The following is a 21816-nucleotide window of genomic DNA, read 5'->3' on the forward strand; positions in this document are numbered from 1 at the left end:
AGTGCTGGCCGGGGATGGGTAGAAGAACTCCCATACGTCCTGTGGACTTATCGGACCACTCCAAGATGAGCAACCAACGAAACACCTTTCTCACTAGACTATGGATTTGAAGCGAGAGTACCAATTGAAGCATGGTTACCTACCGCTCGGGAGAGGAATTATCGACCAGAGGACAATGATGAAATGCAAGGAGTAGAACTCAACTTTGTAGAGGAGAAGAGAGACATGGCAGCTCCAAGAATGATCGAATATCAGAAGGCCGCCAAGACTTACCATGACGGTCGAGTGAAGCCCCGCTACTTCAAAGTAGGCGACTTGGTGCTCCGACGGAGAGAAGCTAGCAGACCGACCGACCACGAAAAGTTTGCCAGGAAGTGGGAAGGTCCCTACAAAGTTTCTGCAGTCGTCCAACCCGGCACTTACAAATTGGAAACTCCATCTGGACGACTGGTCGATCGGGTGTGGAACTCCGAGCACCTCGTGAAATTCTATAAGTAATGTAAGGTCACTAGTGTGATGATTGTAACTGAAATGACGGAATGAAGATTTTGGTTTATGACATCTCATTGTATGGACGAGTCAAAAAAAAAATCCTGGTCCTATCGTTTGAGGTTTTCGATCGGTTGAGTTATCCCGACCTAACCTGCACGATTTTGACCGGTCGAGTGTGTGATTAAGTTCACTTGTTGAACTCCCGGAGCTATCGTTTGAGGTTTTGATCGGTTGAGTTATCCCGACCTAATCTGCACGATTTCGACCGGTCGAGCGTGTGATTAAGTTCACTTGTTATCTCCCGGAGCTATCGTTTGAGGTTTTGATCGGTTGAGTTATCCCGACCTAACCCGCACAATTTCGACCGGTCGAGTGTGTGATTAAGTTCACTTGTAATCTTTCGGAGCTATCGTTTGAGGTTTTGATCGGTTGAGTTATCCCGACCTAACCTGCACGATTTCGGCCGGTCGAGTATGTGATTAAGTTCACTTGTTGAATTCCCAGAGCTATCATTTGAGGTTTTGATCGGTTGAGTTATCTCGACCAAACCTGCACGATTTCGACCGGTCGAGTATGTGATTAAGTTCACTTGTTGAATTCCTGGAGCTATCTTTTGAGGTTTCTGATCGGTTGAAGTATCCCAACCTAACATGCGCGATTTCGACCGGTCGGGTGTGTCATTAAGTTCGCTTATTATCATCCGGAACCATCGTTAGAGGTTGTCGATCGGTTGAGTTATCACAGCCCAACCCACATGGTTTAATCCGGTAGAATGTGCGACTGAGTACACTTCTTATGGACTTACCATTGAAAGTTTTGTCCAAGTATATTTCTCCGGGACCGACCAATTGGTCTTGTCCGGTTGATCAATTGGTTGTAGTCATTAGCCAATCACCTTCAATATTGAAGGGCGCCGAAAGCAAGTGACCCCACGAGCAGCCACATGCTTGGCGCTTTGCATAAGCCGAGGGTCAGTTGCGATGTTTTAACGGACTGCAACCCAGTTATCGTATTTTTGCAGGTTGAAAGTCGCATGGTGACTGGTCGGTCAGACACGAAGAAAACAAAAACATGTCAAGGTCACAGCCAATGAGGAAATAAGCAACTTCTATTCAATAAAGATGAAAACGATGATCAAAGTCTGACCGGCACAAAGACGGGGCCAGTCTCCCGTAAAAATATTCAACCTACAGATCAACCATCTACTTAGGGTCCTGGTTCCTAGAAGCAGCAGTGGAGGGATCAGTCGGACCAGTAGCAGGATCGGAAAAGGGCTCCGGGCCAGGCGGCGCCACATCTTCAGGTAGCATGGCGCGTAACTCCTCCCAGGTTTCAGGTTGCACGGCCTCCTCCAAGGCCCGGTGCAGCAGCACCTATATAGCTTTCTTTCCCCGAGAATAGCCCCAAGCAGCCTCTCTACGGAGCATCTTGAGCCCCACCGGGTCCCGTAGCAATGTCTGAAACAAGGGGAGAGCAGCTTCCTCGGACTGGCAAGCAGATGCGACTAAGTCAGGGAGGGCGGCCGGTCGATTAGCAAAGTAAGCGACCGCATCCTTATGGAACTGAGCAGAGCCTGGATATTGCTCCCAAGACTTCAAGGCGGCCTCATGCTTCCTCACTTTCTCCCTTAACATCTTCAACTCCTCCTCCCGCTCTATGTCAGCAGACCGAGACCGAATGAAGAGTTCGACACTCGAGTGGGCAACCTGTAAAATGGCTTAGTCAGTCACACTGGAAAACAGATGAGGGGGGGAGAGAGTAAAATTACAATCAACAAGTCGGAGCGGGTACCTGAGATAGACCGCGGACAAGGTGCTCTCCCACATAGTCAGTCGTTTGGCTGAACAAGTTCATAGGAGGAGGAACGTACTGGAACATCACATTAAACATCTCGGAAACACTGACTGAGCCGCGATTCAGTATGTCAACAAAGGGGACCTCCTCACCGGTCACCCGGGGTCTCTTGGGGTCCGTTGCAGGTGCAAGTTCTGGCGTCTCAATTTCAATTTCTCCCATCGGGCGCTTCCCGCCTGATTTGGTCTGGACGGGGGCGACCGACGAACCGGACGGACGAGAGGAAACTGGTGGTCGGTCACCCGCGTGCTGCTCCCCGGACGACGCGGTGTTCTTCTTCTTAAAAACGACCTTCAAGCTCTTTGACGTTTTCCCCCCATGCGAGCTCTTTCCAGTCGTCCCGAGAATCTCCTCCAAATCGCTGCCTAGCTCCATCTCCTGTTGACCTGCGCAAGGGAAAAAAACAAGGCGTTAGGAAAAGAGTCAAGGTGAATTCCACAATCTCGTCGACCGACCGACCACCTGTGATATTTTGATCAGTTGCCTCGTAAGATGGAGGGGGGAGCCGAGCCGATTTCAGTGCGTCAGGAGAATGAAAAATTTCCCAAGTGTAGCTCTCTGACGATATCCTTTGCACAGCCGTCCTGATCAGTGAAATCTCGCACGGTGACACGCACTTACGCATTTGTTCTAACAGACGTTCGTGAAGGGTGGCCCATCATCTTGACGGACCCGAAGGAACTTGTTTCTCCATCTGCGATGATTGTCCGGAAGATTAGAGATTTTACCAATCACCCCGCGGCTCTAGATCATGATAAAGCCGCTCCCATAATTTTTTCCCATTGGCTTCACCAGATGCAGGAAATTGAAGAGCTCCACTGTGCATGGGACGTGATGACGCCGACAGATCTGTGGGAAGCACGCCAAGATCCGGTGGCCATTAGGTGCTATCTGACCAGGGACTACGCCGTAGTAATTCACAAACTTGACAAAAAATGGGTCGAGTGGAAATCGCAACCCACCCTTCAAAGAGTCCACATGAACACCTATCCACTTGCCGGAGTGACAATCAATGATGTTGTCCAATTCACGATCAACCCTATACCTAACCGTTTCCTCTGAGTATGTCTTCTACCTGTTCCTCCTCCTTGACTGACACGTCGACTGGAGTTCCATAGGCGCCACACGGATCCAAGTAGAGAAACTTGCCACTCGTAAGGTTCGGTTTGCTAACCGATGGCCCTACGGGTCTAGCTGATATCCCTTGATCCCGATGACTCTTTTTTTTCGACGGGGCTCTAGTCGGAGCAAATTTAGTACGGACGGCCAGAGGTTCCTTGGCTAGCCTCCCTTCAACCGGTTGAACTACAAAAACCTCATCGGAGCGACCTGGTGACGACCCTCCAGACGCACTAAGTGTTTCCTCATCGCCTTGATCGTCGTAGTCGCGACAGGACAAATTCTGACTATCATCTGAAGGCATGCTGCACACGCAAAGAACATGCAAGAAGTTAAAAAATGGAATCAAAGGCTAGTCAGAATCATTATGGCAAAGACTATAATCACACTCAACAGACCCAATATACTACAACAAAGCACTATTAGGAAGCAAGAACATGACAAGATTAAGCGGATCTAAAAAAGACAATACGACTACAACATCTGAGCTTAAAAAAAAGACAATTTTGGCTGACCAGTTGATCTGATCATCTGACCGGTCGACCGAGCACAACAAACAGACAACTACAACATCGATTGGTCGGCAACACAACAACAAAACATATGTAGGTTATGCATGATCATTCGCAAAAAAAAAAAAAAAAAAATTATATGTATTGATTTTGGCCGGTCGGCGGCCGATTGGCCAAAAAACAATTTTGGCTGATCGGCCATATCGTAAAAAAAAAACAATAATATATATATATATATATATATATATATATATATATATATATATATATATATAAAATGTACATTACTTTCAGTAATGAAGAAAGAAAGCAATAGGAAAAAACAAATGGACGTACATGGTGTAAGTGTAGCAGCAGATCGTCGGACACGTAGAGCGGCAAAGAAGATGAACAGACTTTTTTTCTTCAAGGCTAGGGTTTCGGTCAGTCAAAGAAAAAAGGAAAGCAAAAAAAAAAAAAAAGAGAGGGGAAAGGAAAGAAATTTTACCTTGCAAAGTGATCAGCAAATTCCAGAGGTTGCAGGTTAGCCAAAGGGAGAAGAGTAAAAATGAACTTTCACCAAAGGATATTTATAGAAGAAGAGATGTGCCTAGAAGTTGAAGGGACGACCCGTTCACTTGGAGGCCCAGATTCGCGCCACCTGTCCCACTTTGCATGTTAGCCATCCGATCAGAATCTCCAGCGACTTGCAAAAATTGGGAAGTTACCAAAAGGTGCCCGGATGCCTGAAGACCGACCGAACGAAGCGCAACCCGCAACATGACGATTGAAAGAAATTGCAAGAACAAATTCACTTCTCGAACCCGACGACTCTCGCGGATTCAAGAAGTGGGGGACTCGTGATGGGTAAATACTACGCACAAAAGACTGATCCGTATAGCCGGTCCGTCAAGAAGTCGTCCGACCGGTCCGTCATAATCATCAACCCGACTGGAATAAATCACTTGTGATCAACCGGTTTGCTTGTACCGATAAGCCTCGTGACAAAATGCTCTCGAATCACCCTTGGAGTCGCCCCGACAGAAACACACCCGACCGATCTACCGAAGGATGACCGGTCGGTCAACAAAGTGAAGCAACCTGCAAGCCGAAATCTTAACTTACACTACAAGTAACATCATAATCCACTTGATCCGCAGTGCGGCGCCTGACAACTTGCAGAGATGGCGGTGCTGATACCTCGAGCAGCTGGTCTACACGTAGCTGTAGATCGACCGTCTGACCGAGCCAATGGGAAGGCGCTACGTCAAGCCACCTGCAGCAGCTCATTAAATGCTCAAGACCGCCTTCAACTAGTATAAATAGGGGGTCTCCCTCCTTCACTGGGGGATCCATCTCAGCTTGAATTCTACATTGACCGCTCACAAGCACCTCACAACACTACCAGTCGTTTGTAATAGTTAGAGCACCTGTAACGATCGCTCCGCGTAATCCACTTAATATTGCAATCCACTCAACAGATTACCATTCGCCATTGCAACTCGTAACCTCGGACCGCTCAGTCGTCGCCCGTAGACCGACCGACCGACTGACTTGCCGAGCGCCCCTTTTCCTCCATCCACTTGCAATATACGTATTCGTAACGTAACCTTAATCCCGGGACAATTTACGCTATCAATAACTTAACCTATAATTAAATATTAAATTTCTAATAAATTTTTTTGCCAAAAAAAAATTTGTCTAAACGTGATATATCAAAACGAGAGTTATAAATATAGTTAATGTGTTTAAAATGTGATTCGGGTGTGTTGAGTTTTTGTTTTTTGTTTGTTTGTTATTTTTTAAAGATAATTTTGAGTACTGCTGTTAACTTTTGGACTCATACGTACTAAAGATTAAAACACATTTGTTTAGGTACTAGTATTTTACCAGTGCGGTACATTAAATTTAACGTACATTTATTAATTATATGAATTATAAAATAATATATTTCGTAATAATTTTAAATGTACTTCAATATTATATAATAATATGGTCATTAGTTATCACATAATTATCAAAATAAACGTATATATCAAACTCAATAACATTTTTTATAATTCAAAGTACAAATGAGTGACAAAATATATTATTACCATTGAAGAATAAATGAAAATATATAACGTATCAAAAAGGGACACAACCTTAGTTAAGACTTATCGTTCTATTTATATTTGTTTTTTATTAATTAAGATGACATAGATTAATCTTTCTTGAGTTTGCCGGGAGTCAAACTTGGGTCTATTGCTTGGAAGGCAATTATCCTAACCGTTGGACTACAAACGCTTGCTATATAACTTACCCTATAATTAAATATTAAATTTCGGGTTAATCACCTATTTGGTCCCTCAATTATTCGCGAACTGTCAATGTTGTCCCTTAATCCCGTAATCATCGATTTAACCCCTAGAATAAAATATTTTGCTTCAACTTAACCCTTCCGGCCGTATTCCGTCTAATTGTCGGTGAGCAACTCGTTTTAGCAGGGGTAATTTGGTCATTTCGTGTCTTGACCCTCCCTCCCTCCACACCTGCATCACCATTCTTTCTCTCTCCCTTTGATACTTACAACCATTCAACAATGGCTCATGAAGAAGCAGTTCAAGTAGAGGAAGTGGTGGCTGTGCTTGAAGTTTCATCAAGACCTGAGAAGCCTTTGCCAGCGAATGCAGACTCTGTTCCGGTGTCGGAATCAAAGATGCCGCTAGAGAAAGAAAGTGATTCTGTAGAAGAGACCGCGCCAAAATACTCAAAAAACGAAAACACATAATTAAGAAAACACAAGCCCCAGGCTGATGGGCACTTGAAGGAATAAACCACCATAGCTTCTGACCTACCTGAAACCCACAAGAAAACACTCTAGGAATTCAGAAAGCTCGTTCAACACGCTATTAGAAACCACGAATTCAATGATTATCCCAATAACGCCAAAGAAGATGCAAAAACAGAACCCTAGAAAATAGAATAGAAGAAAACAATCGGAAGCTGTATTGAGGAAGAGGATACAAGCTCCGAGCCTTCAGTTCAATCCCAAGAATCCTAAACCGACGACGGAGCAAAAATGGTGGAAGCCATTGCAGAGACCATTATCTAAATTTCAACCTTGGAGGATGTTAAAACCTCTGTTCAATTCAACACAAACCCAGAAAACCAACAACCGGTAGAGCTTGTGGACGGTGTAGAAGAAGAAGAGGTGGTAAGTATGGAGACAAATACCGTGAAGAAGAGAGACACGCGGAAGTGCTTTGCCAGATGGGAATTTAAGGCGCTGAAATCTGTCGCCCCTGCGGATCTTGAGGCACCAGTAAAGTCAATTTGCAATTCGCGAAGCAGAAAGGTAAACACGGTAGCGGTCAAAGGCCATTTGGGTTCATTTTCGGATCACAAAAGTGAGTGCAATTGATGGAGATAATCTGGACAGAGTCTTTCAGCAACTTTTTGGGCCGGAAAACCATTTCGCACATGATTATAAAAACAAGCGATGGCGACGGCGGTGAATATTGGGCGTTTCTTCTTTGTTGATGGAGATCGGAGCTAAGAGATTTGATCCTATTGTTCCTTATTGACTCGTAAATCGATCCGGATGAGAACTTACAATGGTGAAATCTGGCACCGGCGGCAGATCGTGAGTTGACCACAAAATGTGGAGGGAGGGAGGGTGAAGACACAAAATGACCAAATTACCCCTGCTAAAACAAGTTGCTCACCGGCAGTTAGACGGAATTCAGCCGGAAGGGTTAAGTTGACGCAAAATATTTTATTCCAGGGGTTAAATCGATGATTACGGGATTAAGGGACAACATTGACAGTTCGCGAATAATTGAGGGACCAAATAGGTGATTAACCCATAAATTTCTCATAAATTGTTTTGCCAAAAAAAAAATTCTCTAAACGTGATATATCAAAACGAGAGTTATAAATATAGTTAATGTGTTTAAAATGTGATTCGGGTGTATTGAGTTTTTGTTTGTTTGTTATTTTTTAAAGATGATTTTGGGTACTGCTGTTAACTTTTGGACTCATACGTACTAAATATTAGTACACATTTGTTTAGGTACTAGTATTTTACCCGTGCGGTACATTAAATTTAACGTACATTTATTAATTATATGAATTATAAAAGAATATATTTCGTAATAATTTTAAATGTACTTCAATATTATATAATAATATGGTCATTAATTATCACATAATTATCAAAATAAACATATATAACGAACTCAATAACATTTTTTATTATTCAAAGTACAAATTAGTGACAAAATATATTATTATCATTGAAGAATAAATGAAAATATATAACGTCTACTACAAACATTCTTACCAATGAAGAATATAAGAAAATATATTTCGAATGCATGTACGTGATAATAATAATCATAAAAAGATAACATGAGTTATAACGGTATGGATATTTCTTTCATAATAATTATATAGTACAATTCATATAGCATAACGTATCAGAAAAGGACACAACCTTAGTTAAGACGTACTCATTCTATTTATTTTTGTTTTTTATTAATTAATATGACATATATTAATCTTTCTTGCGTTTGCCGGGAGTTGAACCCAGGTCTATTGCTTGGAAGGCAATTATCCTAACCGTTGGACTACAAACGCTTGCTATATAACTTAACCTATAATTAAATATTAAATTTCTAATAAATTGTTTTGCCAAAAAAAAATTGTGTAAACGTGATATATCAAAACGCGAGTTATAAATATAGTTAATGAGTTTGAAATGTAATTCGAGTGTGTTGAGTTTTTGTTTTTTGTTTGTTTGTTATTTTTTAAAGATAATTTTGAGTACTGCTGATAACTTTTGGACTCATACGTACTAAAGATTAGTACACATTTGTTTAGGTACTAGTATTTTACTCGTGCGGTACATTAAATTTAACGTACATTTATTTTTTATATGAATTATAAAATAATATATTTCGTAATAATTTTAAATGTACTTCAATATTATATAATAATATAGTAATTAATTATCACATAATATTCAAAATAAACGTATATAACAAACTCAATAACAATTTTTATTATTCAAAGTACAAATGAGTGACAAAATATATTATTACCATTGAAGAATAAATGAAAATATATAACGTCTACTACATACATTTATATCTTTCATAATAATAATATAGTACAATTCATTTAGCATAACGTATCAAAAAGGGACACAACCTCAGTTAAGACGTACTCGTTCTATTTATTGTTGTTTTTTTATTAATTAAGATGACATAGATTAATCTTTCTTGCGTTTGCAGGGAGTCGAACCTGAGTCTATTGCTTGGAAGGCAATTATCCTAACCGTTGGACTACAAACGCTTGCTATATAACTTAACCTATAAATAAATATTAAATTTCTAATAAATTGTTTTGCCAAAAAAAATTGTCTAAACGTGATATATCAAAACGAGAGTTATAAATATAGTTTTCTTTTTTTTGAAAAACACAAGAAAACTTCATTAATTTAAACCAAGAGTATGCGAAATACAACGAGGAATAAAATCAAAAAGTTCCACAAGAGCTAAGCCCGAATTACATAAAGCACGATGGGCAAGAACATGGGCAGTCTCATTTGCACTTCGCTTGGGAAAACCAATCGTAACTCTATCAAGACTCCCAAGCAAGACACGAATTTCGTCAACAATCACACCAAACGGGGTGAGGTTTGAACCTCCATATACCGCATGCGTCACAACTTGGGCGTCCGTCTCCACAAAAATTTTACTCCAACCTCTCTCCTTTATCCAACTCAACGCCTCCCTAGCTCCCATAGCTTCCGCTTCACGCACCGAGTATAAACCCTCCACCAACTTTAACCCAACCCCTACCACCAAAGACGCCGCATCACGAACTACCCATCCTAAACCCATCCTCTCATGCAACACGTCCATGGCCACATCAACATTTACTTTCATATAAAAAGCCGGTGGAGGATGCCAAGTACCAGATAATTGAGAACCTGGAAGACCATTATGAGACCCCATCATGGATTGCCTAGTTTGTCGCCAATTCTGAACATATAGATTTGTTCGTGCAACCAAAGTTTTTGCATCCACAGATTTTGCATGCCACACTAAATCATTTCTATTTTCCCATAAAGCGCAACACACCAAAACAACTACCTCAAATATTTCATGCGTGAGCAGCATACACATTTCCTCAATCCACTCCTCAATAGACCCCATCAAACCCATTCTCCACCCCTGATCCACCTCCTGCCAACAAGCTTTCGCGAACGGGCAGTTAGCGAACAGGTGAACTGTGGTTTCCGAATCCCCACCACATAGAACACAAGTGGGATCACATGTTACCTGCTTAACAAGTAAAGCATCCTTAGTAGGCAACCTCTTAGTACACATAGCCCAGAAAATTTTTTTTATCTTAGGAGGAATATCCAATTTCCAAACACGAGTCCAATCCAAAACCCCCTCCTCAACTGGACATCTAGTAAGCAGCCTATACCCACTTTTAACCGAATAAAACCTATGAGACTCCCCCACCCAATAAAAACAATCAAAATATGGAAAAGTAACAGTAGGAACACTAAGGATTTGCTGGGCATCTCTTGAATTAAAAATACCATAAATAAGATCCCGGTCCCAACAAGTAGTGCCTGGGCAGAATAGAGAGTTCACCCTGGGACTATTCAGATATTCCGGCTCAAGAGTAATAACATAAGGATTTTCTATATCAGGAAGCCACGGATCTCCCCACACCTTTACCTCGCTCCCACTCCCAATCCTCCACCGAACCCCCTCAGGAAGTAAGTTTTGCGACTCCCGAATACTAGACCACACAAACGAGGGATTTGAGCCTGCCTTCGCCTCTAAGAAAGAACAATGAGGGAAATAACGGGCTTTAAAAACCCTTGTGACCAAAGCATTTGGATTAAACAGAAACTTCCACCCTTGCTTTCCTAACATAGCCACATTCATCTCTCGAACCGCCCGGAAACCCATACCACCAACCGACTTAGGCTTACATAAATCCTTCCAAATACCCCATCTAATACCCTTCCCTCCCCTGTTTTCACACCCCCGCCAAAATGAATTCATGAGTCTCTCAATATCAGTGCATAACCCCTTTGGCAAAAGGAAAACATTCATAGCATAGTTCGGTATAGATTGAAGAACAGTTTTCAAAAAGACCTCACGACCCGCTCTTGACAAAAAACGGTTCCCCCAATACAGAATCCTAGCCCTCACCTTATCCCGAATGAATCCTAAAACCTCTCTCTTTTTACGCCCTACCAAACCCGGCAGCCCTAAGTATTTCCCCCGACCCTGATGTTCGCTTATCCCAAGGACCTCACAAACAGCCTCCTTATCCTCCCGATGCACACTCTTCCCAAAAATAATAGAGGTTTTCCCCAAATTTACCTGCTTCACACTAGCATCCCCATAATCCTCTAAAATACCCTTCACAACCCCTGCCTCAAGATTATTTGCTTTGAAGAAAAACAAACAATCGTCCGCAAAGAAAAGATGGGAAATCTATAAAGCATTTCTAGCTACCCGAACCCCATGAAGTGCCCCCTCCACCTCCTGCACCCTCATCATTTCACTTAAACACTCAGCTACAATAATAAATAAACAAGGTGATAACGGGTCCCCCTGCCTCAAGCCCGTAGTCGGTAAAATTGGTCCCCATTCCTTCCCTTCCATCAAGACCCAATACCGAACACTCGAAACACCCATACGCATCAAATAAATCCATCTCTCTTCAAAACCCAGTTTATTTAAAACATTTTCTAGAAAACCCCATTCCACCCTATCATATGCTTTACTCATATCCACTTTCAGAGCCGCACACCCACTCCCACTCCCCTGACTCCTATTTAACGCATGATTTGCCTCATATGCAATTAACACATTATCAACAATAGACCGACCAGGAATGAAAGCACTTTGGGATGGGGAAATAATAGAATCTAAGACAGTTCGAAACCTATTTGCCAACACTTTTGCAAGAATACGGTACAACACATTACATAAAGATATTGAGCGGAAATCAGACACTAACTCAGGGTTATTGACTTTAGGAATTAAAGCAATATGAGTTTCACTCAAAGAAGCAGGTAACTGACCAGAAACAAGAAAAGAGTGACAAAAAAACACTACCTCATCGCCCAAAATGTCCCAGTGCAACTGATAGAAAGCCGGAGACAGACCATCTGGACCTGGTGACTTATCAGGATGCATGGCAAAAATGGCACCCTTCACCTCATCATGCGTCACCTCACGTAATAGACTATTATTTTGATCCGCCGTCACTCTTCTCTCCAATCCTTCCAGCACCCCCTTACACTCCCCTCCCTTAGCCGTGAACAAATCAGCAAAGTAGTTCACAAAAATCCCCCCCATACGTTCCACTTCTGTGACCAACACTCCTGTCTCATCCCTCACGCCCCTTATAGCATTCCGGCGCCATCTACCATTCACCGAATTATGGAAAAAATGACTATTCGAATCCCCACCCGAATACCATAACTCTTTTGCACGTTGCCGCCACCGATCACTCTGATTCTGTACAAGAGAAAGATACTCTCTTTGGACCTCTCCGAACTCCCGAACACCTCGCTCACCCCTCTCATTTTGTAAAGATGCCATACGCTCCTTACAATGCTTTAACGCCCTCACCTCTCCTTGCACCTGCTTCCTCCCCCACTGCCACACTTCTTTCCCACATTTTAACAACTTTTCCCCAATATCAGCCCCGTCAACCCACGCCCAAGCCGCACCCACAACTTCCCTGCATCTCGGATCATTTCCCCAAGAGTTCTCAAACCTAGGTCTACGAGGATACCACCTTCGCCCTATCGAATTTACGCAAAGCAAAAGTGGCATATGATCACTACTACTACCCTCTAAAGACCATGCTTTTGCATTAGGAAAAACATCCCTCCACTCACCAGACACCAAAATTCTATCCAACTTTTCTTGCACCCAACTCGGTGACCCTCGTTCCTTTCCCAAGTAAACTGAGAACCATCAAACCGAAAATCACTCAAGCCACTCTCTTGAACTGCCTCCCCAAAACCCCTCAGTAACCACCCTGGGTGAGGCACCCTCCCACACTTCTCCCAATCCCATAGTAAATCATTAAAATCCCCCATAATGACCCAAGGAAGAGCATTGACAGTAGATAAATACCTTAGCATATTTCAGGACTGGCGCCTACGATGACGCTCCGGGTACCCATAAAATCTCGTAAAACGCCACCGGGGCATTGAAACTCCGCTGACCACCTGAGTGTCAATATAATGATTTGAATAGCCCACCACCTCCACATCTAATCCCCCATTCCATAATAAAGCAAGCCCTCCGCTCCTATCCTCCGCCTCAACAACAAAACAATTTGCATAACCCAGTTTAGCTGGAATCCTCTCCATATTACTAGAACCACACAAAGTCTCAGAAAGAAAAATAATGTCAGGCTTCTTATGATAGACAAAGCCCAACAAGACATGAACTGCCAATGGGTTACCCAACCCACAGCAGTTCCAACTTAAACAACTCATTGGACCCGGTGGGCCTGGGAACCAGGACCCACCTCATCAGACTCACCCACGTTCTGACCTTCCACCGACATTGGACTACTCCATCCACTATCACCCCTACGCTCATTACTCTCATTTACCACCCTACGACGTTTCTGATCCATAATAACCACTCCCTCACCCTCCCCTTCCTCATTTATGATCCCAGTATTTGTAGTAATAACTCCAGGATTAATCACTGTAGAAAGAGGAATAAGTGGCTCTAAATGACGCATTAATTGGATATCATTACGCTTTAAAGTGCCGGTATTCCCATCCGTAACGGTTGTAACCTCCGCTTCTCCCGCCTGCACCGGTTTAGGATCCAACACCAGCCAACGGTTCGCCGGAGTTGCAACCTGACGCCGTCCCCCCGCCCTCAGCCACGATCCAAAAGCCTTCTCCTTTCCCTCCATCACCGGCTCACAAGCTACTGGACAGAATTTCTCACAAAATCATTGTCCAATAATTCCACAAACAAAACAAAAAGAAGGGAGTCTCTCATACCGCAAATCATCCCAAAACCATTCCCCACCCGCTTTCTTCATTTTCATCTTCGATTTCAGAGGTTTCGAGACATCCAACTGCGATCGCACGCGCATGAAAGACTTACGCTCGCCATCGAAATTTCTGTCATCCGCCGCCTCATAAGCACCCACATGGTTCCCAATAACCCTTGCAACCTTCTCCGACATAAACCCCGGAGGCAAATTTTGAACCTGAATCCAAAACGGACATAGGTCCAAACTGACGTTCATGGGGTTATCACCCATCTCCAGGCGACGTAGCAATACCAGATTCTGATCATAGGTCCAGGGACCCTCACGCATTACTCTCGAAATATCTCTTTCATGGTAAAAAGTAAACAAGTACCTTCCACTCCCTAACTCTCGAATGTAAACACCCTTCACAGGGCGCTAAGCTGTAGCCATTACGTCTCGGAAAACCACAAATTTTATCGGCCTATCGGTAACCACCCTTCCAACCGCCGCAAACTGGTAATCCTCCGTGGGTATGACTGTCTCCTCAACCTCCACCACCACTCTTTCATCGCCATCCACAATCTGAAGAGCCTCATAGGCTTCAGCCAAAGATGTAGACCTTTCAGGTTCCGTCGACATGGCCGGAGAAACCAAATGAGAATATCAACCGCTAGAAAAACCTAAAACCCACGTAAGAGGAAAAACAACTCTCTACGTCAAGCAAGAGAGAGGAAAAAAAGTTACAAATATAGTTAATGAGTTTGAAATGTAATTAGGGTGTGCTGAATTTTTGTTTTTTGTTTGTTTGTTATTTTTTAAAGATAATTTTGAGTACTGCTGTTAACTTTTGGACTCATACGTACTAAACATTAATACACATTTGTTTAGAGTAACACCCCAATTTTCACATCTTGGATTTATTACAGAAATCCCTAATAATACATCGCGGAAGCATCTAACCAGCAGAAAACTGGGTGTTACCGCCACGCTTAGGTATCTCTCCTATACCCAAACGCTAAGGCTAAACTTACAACATCGAATAACCACGTCAATGTTCCAACTTAATACATATGGAAATAATTCTTCCAGGGTGTCTATTCTAGGATAGAGTAGTCTTCAACCTCGACTCCCATCCTATTCAGAGCTCATCGGGCCACAGAGGCCCACGCTAGACTGCATCTAATAAAGGACACAATGAAGTGTAATTAGCGCGACGGCTAAGTAAGGAAATCCATTGTCACTCAAAAGTAGACAAAGGTTTCGAAAATGTAATAATTTGTAAGTTGTAAAATTTACCCACGAGTTATAGCTCTACCTGCAATCAGGTTATCAATAGTAGATAATATAATATAAGGCGTAAAGCTAACTCAACACGTAAACTTTTCTCATATAAAGGTACCGGCATCATTGCCACTTAAAACACATTTTTTCTGTTTTTCAAACAAGTTTGTAAAATATTTCGTTTCCAGTAGTTCCCTCATTTTAACTCAAAAGGAGGTTCAACAGCACATTTCCGTGCTCAAAATTCGTCACATTTTGGATAGAATCATTTCTTTCTCAAGTCGTTACAGAGTAACTCTTTTCTCATCTTTAAAACTTCCTTAGTTTCTTCTTAGTGAGCGTGAGGCCTTTGGAGCATTCTCATAACTCCCACTCTGACCACTTGGATCATCGAACTCGGGTTCAGTGGTCATCACCCGGTCTAACACTGATCCCCTGGACGTAAGGTTCGTTTAAATGATTTCTAGCTGGCCCAGCTAGGTCCATAAAAACTACACCTACCCGGACTTCTGGAGTAACTATACCTTAAGTGTGCACACCCCCATAGGAATACCTCATCCTACGAGTTATATAGTACCCGGCGAATAGACTTCGCCCTGCAGTATGAACTGGTCATACAATATCCACAACGACCACTGGGCCATGGCACTTAAAGCCACCCGTGGGTCAATCAAGGTCCTCCTCAACTCGCTTTAGAAACTAAGGGTTTGAAAACATGATTCTTCCTTCTGTTTTTCTTTCTCAAATCATTTCTTTTGGACATATTTCTCATTTGAGTCCAATAGTTGAAATCGGCTATCTCATCAGCCCAATAAGGATTTTCAAAATACTCTCAGTGCCCGCAGGCTTTTCAATCGTCATTTTCTCGTTTTTCTCACGTAATGTACTCACTTCTTAAAAGTAGTATTTTTCTCAAAAATAAGGTTTTGACAACCTGTTTACCAAAATAGCATACGTTCTTTCGACGTAAGTTTTATAAACATTTTTATTTACTCATAGGCTTTCCAACACAATTCCTCAAGTTACAAGAGTTGTACTTATTTCTCAACAACAATATTTTCTTCTAAAGTGATGTACATAATTTTTCCAAAACAGATATTTCTTTCAAAAATAGATCTCTTTTGCCCGTAGGCCTTTCAAACATCATAACACTCGGGATTAAAAACATCGGGGAAAAGTTTGGTAAAAAACAAGTCGAAAACGAGTCCGCGTCGCGCGGACTCGCGGTTGGCCGCAGCTGCGGACGCACAGCGGACGCGTGCGTCCGAGCCGCGTCCGCACGTTCGGTAAATGGCGTCGAAACTGGGCGCCCACGGACGCGCAGCAGACGCGCGTCCGTGTCCGGGTCCGGCCTTTTGGCCGTGACGCCGTAACTCTGGGCGTCGATGGACGCGCGTTGGACGCGCATCCAAGGCCGCGTCCACCCAAATCTGCCAGAAATTTCAGCTTGGCGCAGTCAGAAAGATTGAGCCGGTAAAGATAGTTCCCGAACTCTTTTTCACTTGAAATTTTTATGGTAGAACCCCAACTTATAGTACTTGATGTCCGTAAAAATTTTTGGTCATTTTGATCCGTGAATAAACACAGAAAATTCCATTTTTGCCCTCGGCAGTGTACTGTCCAGAATTATTTTCTCTCTGGACCAGTTTTGGAGAAAAATTCGAAAACCATACTTATACTACTCCGATCATTATGAAATTTTATATGCAGGTTCTACACTTATAGAACTACATGTCTAAAAAAAATAGGATCAAAATACCTTACCAATTTTTCCCAATAAATCTCGGAAGTTACTGCCAGAATCTATTCTGATTTCTTTTCACTATTTTCACAAGTATAAGCCTATATGGGCATAAATTCAACATATACATGCATAAATTAGCTATGAACATGTATACAAAAATTACGAAAAATCCAAAGTGTAGTTTCTTAGGCTAACTTGTAGATCCACGAACTTAACAGATAATTTCCACGTAAAAATTCCTAGTCATATAATTTACTAGCATTTGTTCACCTCCAAGTGATTGAACCGACTTAAGGGATTCCTTACCTCTTTAGAAGATTTTAAAACCGTAGAAGTTGATGATTTCCTCCTTCGAACCTTTCACCAAAGATCCTAAACGAAACCACCATAACAACAACATTTTCATGAACCTTTAGTTTAGACTTAAGTTCTAGGAAGGATTTAACCGAACAAAACCATAGTCTTACCTATACTTAGAGCACTTGAGTTGAAGAGATGCTTAGGGAGTTCTTGATCACAAAGTAGAAGACTAAGTTTTTCTTTCTTTCTTCTTTCTTTCCTTATGATTTTCGAAAGTGTGGGAGATGAGAGAGATGATGATGGAGAGTTTAGCTTGTAGCTTAAGGGATCAAGTATACCATGCCATACCTCTTATGACACACCATTAATTACCTCCACCATGTGGTAATTAGGAGTGCCACATGTCAACTCCCTATGGTGGCTCTTGAAGAACAAATATTTACTTTGCCAGTTTGGGGTTAAATCAGATGAAAGTTCGGAGGATTATAACTTAATTCGGGAAAATTCTAACACCGAAATTATTCTAAAAATAATCCCGTCATTAACCACTAAAATCGGAAATTTTCCGGCATCTCGCGAAATATAGGTACGAAGGTTCGTAATAAATTTCACTCTCACAGTCCGTTTAAATTCTTACTTGAACTAACTAGAAAGTTCAGGCTTAATCGTATCATACTTAATAATCCATTTTCTAGGAAAATTCGAACCGTATATACGTTCTTAAAAATTTTACGGTTCGGGACCGGTACGTAGATCGCAGCTCGTTAATAACTAGTCTTACTTATAAAAATCCTTCTGAAGTACCGAGAGATCACCTCATAAATATTATAGCCTAAAAAAATATTTTTCGAACCTTAACTTTGTCGGAAAAACCGAGGGGTTACATTTAGGTACTAGTATTTTACACGTACGGTACATTAAATTTAACGTACATTTACTAATTATATGAATTATAAAATAATATATTTCGTATTTCAAAAAATATATATATTTCGTAATAATTTTAAATGTACTTCAATATTATATAATAATATGGTCATTAATTATCACATAATTATCAAAATAAACATATATAACAAACTCAATACCATTTTTTATTATTCAAAGTACAAATGAGTGACAAAATATATTATTACTATTGAAGAATAAATGAAAATATATAACGTCTACTACATACATTTATTTCTTTCATAATAATTACATAGTACAATTCATATAGCATAACGTATCAAAAAGGGACACAACCTTAGTTAAAGACTTACTCGTTCTATTTATATTTGTTTTTTATATTAATTAAGATGGCATAGATTAATCTTTCTTGCGTTTGCCGGGAGTCGAACCCGGGTTTATTGCTTGGAAAGCAATTATCTTAACCGTTGGACTACAAACGCTTGCTATATAACTTAACCTGTAATTAAATATTAATTTTCTCATAAATTGTTTTGCCAAAAAAAATTGTCTAAACGTGATATACCAAAACGAGAGTTATAAATATAGTTAATGTGTTTAAAATGTTATTCGGGTGTGTTGAGTTTTTGTTTTTTTTTTGTTTGTTATTTTTTAAAGATAATTTTGAGTACTGCTGTTAACTTTTGGACTCATACGTACTAAAGATTAGTACACATTTGTTTAGGTACTAGTATTTTACCCGTGCGGTACATTAAATTTAACGTAGATTTATTAATTATATGAATTATAAAATAATATATTTCGTAATAATTTTAAATGTAATCAATAATATATAAAAATATGGTCATTAATTCTCACATAATTATCAAAATAAACATATATAACAAACTCAATAACATTTTTTATTATTCAAAGTACAAATTAGTGACAAAATATATTATTACTGACAGGGTAATTGGGTACCCGACCCGGAACCATTGGCAGGACCTTGTCAAGACAGTTGCCGTTCAAACTACCCAAGACAACTCACTCCTCAGCATCAATGCGCAATGGTCCAACTCCTCAGCATTGATGACCAACGTTCAGCTCCTCAGTATTGATGACCAACGTTCAGCTCCTCAGCATTGATGACCAACGTTCAGCTCCTCAGCATTGATACTCCATTACTGAGCTGAAGGGAATAAAAGGACTCACAACGCAAAGTAGAGACACGACACTTGAACTTAGACAAAACACATACTGAACTCATTTGTACACTTAGCACTGCACTTAAATATTGTATTCAAATACTCAATAATACTCAAATAATATCCGGTAACACATTATTACCGTCAATTACCATTGAAGAATAAATGAAAATATATAACGTCTACTACATACATTCTTACCAATGAAGAATATAAGAAAATATATTTCGAATGCATGTACGTGATAATAATAATCAAAAAAAAGATAACATGAGTTATAACGGTATGGATATATCTTTCATAATAATTATATAGTACAATTCATATAACATAACGTATCAAAAAGGGACACAACCTTAGTTAAGACGTACTCGTTCTATTTATTTTTGTTTTTTATTAATTAATATGACATATAATAATCTTTATTGGGTTTGCCGGGAGTCGAAGCCGGGTCTATTGCTTGGAAAGCAATTATCCTAACCGTTGGACTACAAACACTTGCTATATAACTTAACCTATAATTAAATATTAAATTTCTAATAAATTGTTTTGCTAAAAAAAAATTGTCTAAACGTGATATATCAAAATGAGAGTTATAAATATAGTTAATGTGTTTCAAATGTGATTCGGGTGTGTTGAGTTTTTGTTTTTTGTTTGTTTGTTATTTTTTAAATATAATTTTGAGTACTGCTGTTAACTTTTGGACTCATACGTACTAAAGATTAGTACACATTTGTTTAGGTAATAGTATTTTACCCGTGCGGTACATTAAATTTAATGTACATTTATTAATTATATGAATTATAAAATAATATATTACGTAATAATTATAAATGTACTTCAATATTACATAATAATATGGACATTAATTATCACATAATTATCAAAATAAACATATATAACAAATTCAATAACATTTTTTATTATTCAAAGTACAAATGAGTGACAAAATATATTATTACCATTGAAAAAAAAAAAGAAAATATATAACGTCTACTACATACATTCTTACCAATGAAGAATATAAGAAAATATATTTCGAATGCATGTACGTGATAATAATTATCAAACAAAGATAACATGAGTTATAACGGTACGGATATTAATTTCATAAAAATAAAAATTATATAGTACAATTCATATAGCATAACGTATCAAAAAGAGACACAACCTAAGTTAAGACGTACTCGTTCTTTTTATTTTTGTTTTTTATTAATTAATAAAGGTGATATAGATTAGTCTTTCTTACGTTTGCCGGGAGTCGAACACAGGTTCCCATTGCTTAGAAGGCAATTATCCTAATCATTGGACTACAAACACTTGCTATACTACTTAACCTATACTTAAATATTAAATTTCTCATAAATTGTTTTGCCAAAAAAAAGTGTCTAAACGTATATATCAAAAGAGATTTATCAATAAATAAAGGTCCTAAAGATAAATTTTCTAGAAGTTGATATCAAAATTTTAATGGATGATTTTGCATCTAAATGTGCACGACGCATGTCAATTTTTAAAAGAAATTTAGATGTATTTTTATACAATATTTATATCTTGAATTTTTGACACAACTTTTTGATCACAACTATTATTTATATATAAAAATATTTGAAAAAAGTGGCACAATTTAAGATATTGCACAAGACCCCAATTTTTATTGGGACGGTCATGATCGCATGCATTTAGAATATTCCCTAACTTAGGTTCTTTATAAACAAACCGGCCTATGTTTATTCTTAGTACCTTAATGGATAGATGTTTCTCAAAAAATCTATATGCGCAATTGAAAAAGAAATCATCCAAATTTGCATAAAAGAAATATGCACACCATATGATCCCTAAAATCTTTATTTTAAAAGCATATATACCTTAAGTAGGAATCTCTTAATGTAAGCTTAATGCTAAGTATATTCTATGACTAGTTTGTAACTTTAACACTATCTCCCATGACTAAGAGCTTGGAGTTGACACGTCTGTCACTCTCACTTATTGATATAGTCAAAAGATAGTTAAATCATAGAGAACATTCTAATAACTTAGAGGAAAACCCAAAAAAACTCTAAGTCCAAAGATTTGGAACTTTAAACATACACCATAACATTCCCCAAAGTTACTTAATTAAAGGTTCAATTAATAACCCAAACATCGCAAGTCTTACTTTTATATTTCACAAAATTACTTTGAGTCTTAAAACCAAAATAACCCACGATCAATTTTTGAAGAAACTAATTAAAGACTATATTAGTTATTAAAGAATTTATCTTTATGACAGTGCACCATAGGTTATTAAATGCTTTTATTCTAATAAACTTTTTAATATTGTTATAACATTTTCATAAATATATTGCACAACTAAATGTTTAATAAATTGAATTTATGAATTTATAAGAACAAAATTAAC

The 21816-nt window shown here is 39.6% G+C and overlaps 1 protein-coding gene and 4 non-coding genes across 5 annotated transcripts; all 5 read right to left on the reverse strand.

Annotated features, from left to right (window-relative positions):
* Positions 1-8504: 8504 nt before the first annotated feature.
* TRNAG-UCC lies at positions 8505-8576 on the reverse strand. Its single transcript has one exon. It is a non-coding gene; the product is annotated as a tRNA-Gly (tRNA).
* Positions 8577-9221: 645 nt separating this feature from the next.
* Positions 9222-9293, reverse strand: TRNAG-UCC. The gene has a single exon. It is a non-coding gene; the product is annotated as a tRNA-Gly (tRNA).
* Positions 9294-9433: 140 nt separating this feature from the next.
* On the reverse strand, positions 9434-14633 carry LOC116026999. Its single transcript, XM_031268428.1, has 6 exons — positions 14448-14633; positions 14126-14231; positions 13541-13945; positions 13155-13445; positions 11489-12954; positions 9434-11392 (listed from the first exon to the last, which is right to left on the reverse strand). The coding sequence occupies exons 1-6, from the start codon at positions 14631-14633 to the stop codon at positions 9434-9436; spliced, it is 4413 nt and encodes a 1470-aa protein (XP_031124288.1).
* Positions 14634-18638: 4005 nt separating this feature from the next.
* On the reverse strand, positions 18639-18710 carry TRNAG-UCC. The gene has a single exon. It is a non-coding gene; the product is annotated as a tRNA-Gly (tRNA).
* A 1131-nt stretch (positions 18711-19841) lies between these two features.
* Positions 19842-19913, reverse strand: TRNAG-UCC. The gene has a single exon. It is a non-coding gene; the product is annotated as a tRNA-Gly (tRNA).
* Positions 19914-21816: the final 1903 nt, after the last annotated feature.

Source organism: Ipomoea triloba, chromosome 8, assembly GCF_003576645.1.
Source record: "Ipomoea triloba cultivar NCNSP0323 chromosome 8, ASM357664v1".
NCBI lineage: Eukaryota > Viridiplantae > Streptophyta > Magnoliopsida > Solanales > Convolvulaceae > Ipomoea > Ipomoea triloba.